The sequence below is a fragment of the Meleagris gallopavo genome, unplaced genomic scaffold (assembly GCF_000146605.3).
Source record: "Meleagris gallopavo isolate NT-WF06-2002-E0010 breed Aviagen turkey brand Nicholas breeding stock unplaced genomic scaffold, Turkey_5.1 ChrUn_random_7180001848437, whole genome shotgun sequence".
NCBI lineage: Eukaryota > Metazoa > Chordata > Aves > Galliformes > Phasianidae > Meleagris > Meleagris gallopavo.
Genome location: NW_011115881.1, coordinates 3,044 through 4,967, shown reverse-complemented (window position 1 = coordinate 4,967; position 1,924 = coordinate 3,044). Strand labels below are relative to the sequence as shown.

At 59.2% G+C, this 1,924-nt stretch overlaps 1 protein-coding gene across 1 annotated transcript in view; it reads left to right on the top strand.

The window, feature by feature from the left end:
* The first annotated feature begins 127 nt into the window (after nt 1-127).
* Nucleotides 128-1,924, top strand: part of LOC104915730 (proto-oncogene vav-like) — a 4,783-nt gene continuing 2,986 nt past the window's right edge. The window contains exons 1-3 of the mRNA XM_010726657.3: nt 128-865; nt 1,569-1,678; nt 1,787-1,888. Of these exons, the coding sequence (XP_010724959.2) occupies nt 131-865; nt 1,569-1,678; nt 1,787-1,888 (947 nt within the window). The 5' untranslated portion in view covers nt 128-130. The remainder of the gene's footprint in view (nt 866-1,568; nt 1,679-1,786; nt 1,889-1,924) is intronic.

The window sequence follows — 1,924 nt, the reverse complement described above, 5'->3', positions numbered from 1 at the left end:
GACGGGGAAATTCGTGGGGACAGCAGTGGGAATGTCATTGAGCATCACAGGGGTGTGGGGACAGACATGGGGACACCGTGGGGACATGAGGACACCCATGGGGACATCAGTGGGGGAGCACCACAGGGACATGGGGACACCCATGGGGACACCAAAAGGGACATCTTGGAAAGACCATGGGGACACCCATGGGGACACCAAAAGGGACATCTTGGAAAGACCATGGGGACATGGGGACACCCAAGGGGACACCAAAAGGGACATCTTGGAAAGACCACAGGGACATGGGGACACCCATGGGGACACCAAAAGGGACATCTTGGAAAGACCACGGGGACATGGGGACACCCATGGGGACACCAGGAGGAACATCACAGAGACGCCTCAGGGACGTGGGGACACCCAAAGGGACACCCAAAGGGACATCTTGGAAAGACCACGGGGACATGGGGACACCAGAAAGAACATCATGGAAGGACCACGGGGACACGGGGGCACCCATGGGGACATCAGAAAGAACATCATGGAAGGACCATGGGGACACGGGGGCACCCATGGGGACACCATAAAGGATATCATGACAACACCACGGGGACACGGGGACACCCATGGGGACATCGATAGGGACGTTGTAGAAACACCACAGGGACACGGGGACACCAACAGGACGTCCCAGGGATGCTCTGGGGTGTGGGGTGGCCCTCGGGGACCCATCAATGTCACTGTCCCCAGGTACGGGTTCCTCCTGGACAAGGCTCTGATCATCTGCAAGCGCCGTGGGGACGCCTACGAGGCCAAGGATGTCGTGGACCTACAGAGCCACCAGCTGAGGGACAGTGGCCTCGGGCCCAGGGATGGCAAGAAGGTACCATGAGAGCCAGGTGGTGTCCAGCTCTGGTGGCCATAAGTGTCCAAATTTAGTGGCCCCAAGTGTCATCGGGGTCCTTGGTGGCCCCAAGTGTCCAGGTCTGGTGGCCCCAAGCACCCAGATCCTTGGTGACCCCATTGAAGTCAGGTGGCTCCAAGCATCCAGATCCTTGTTGGCCATAAATGTCCAGATCTGGTGATCTCAATCCCACAGCTCTTTGGTGGCCCCGCTGGGGACTGGTGGCCCCAAATGTCCAGATCTGGTGGCCCCAAGTGTCAGGGTCCTTGGTGGCCCCAAATGTCCAGATTTTGTGGCCCTAAAGTTCAGATTCAGTGGCCCCAAGTGTCAGGGTCCTTGGTGGCCCCAAATATCCAGATCTGGTGGCCCTAAAGTTCAGATTCAGTGGCCCCAAGTGTCAGGGTCCTTGGTGGCCCCAAATATCCAGATTCTGTGGCCCTAAAGTTCAGATTCTGTGGCCCCAAGTGTCCAGATCTGGTGGCCCCAAATGCTCAGATTCAGTGGCCTCAAGTGTCAGAGTCCTTGGTGGCCCCAAATGCCCCGATCTGGTGGCTCCAATCTCCCTGTTCCTGGTGGCTCCATTGAAGTCTGGTGTCCCCAAACACCCAACTCTTGGTGGCCCCATTGAAACTCGGTGGCCACCCCACACGTCTGGTCCTTGCTGACCCCCCCCTACCCGCAGTGGTCCCACACCTTCCTGCTCATCAACACGGCCGGGCTGCAGGGCTACGAGCTCTTCTTCAAGACACGTGAGCTGAAGAAGAAGTGGCTGGAACAGTTCGAGATGGCCCTGTAGGTGACCCCACAACATTGGGACCGGGGGGATGCGCCCCATTGGGGGGTTGGGTGCCCCTATGGGGGTCGAGTTGCTCCCTCAGGACCCCCCTCGTCCTTCGTCAGCTCCAACATCTTCCCGGAGCACGCCCTGGCGGATGGACACGACTTCCAGATGTTCTCCTTTGAGGACACCACGTCCTGTAGGGCCTGCCAGATGCTGCTGAGGTAGGGGGGCAGTGGGGGGGCTGGGGGGCGTTGGGG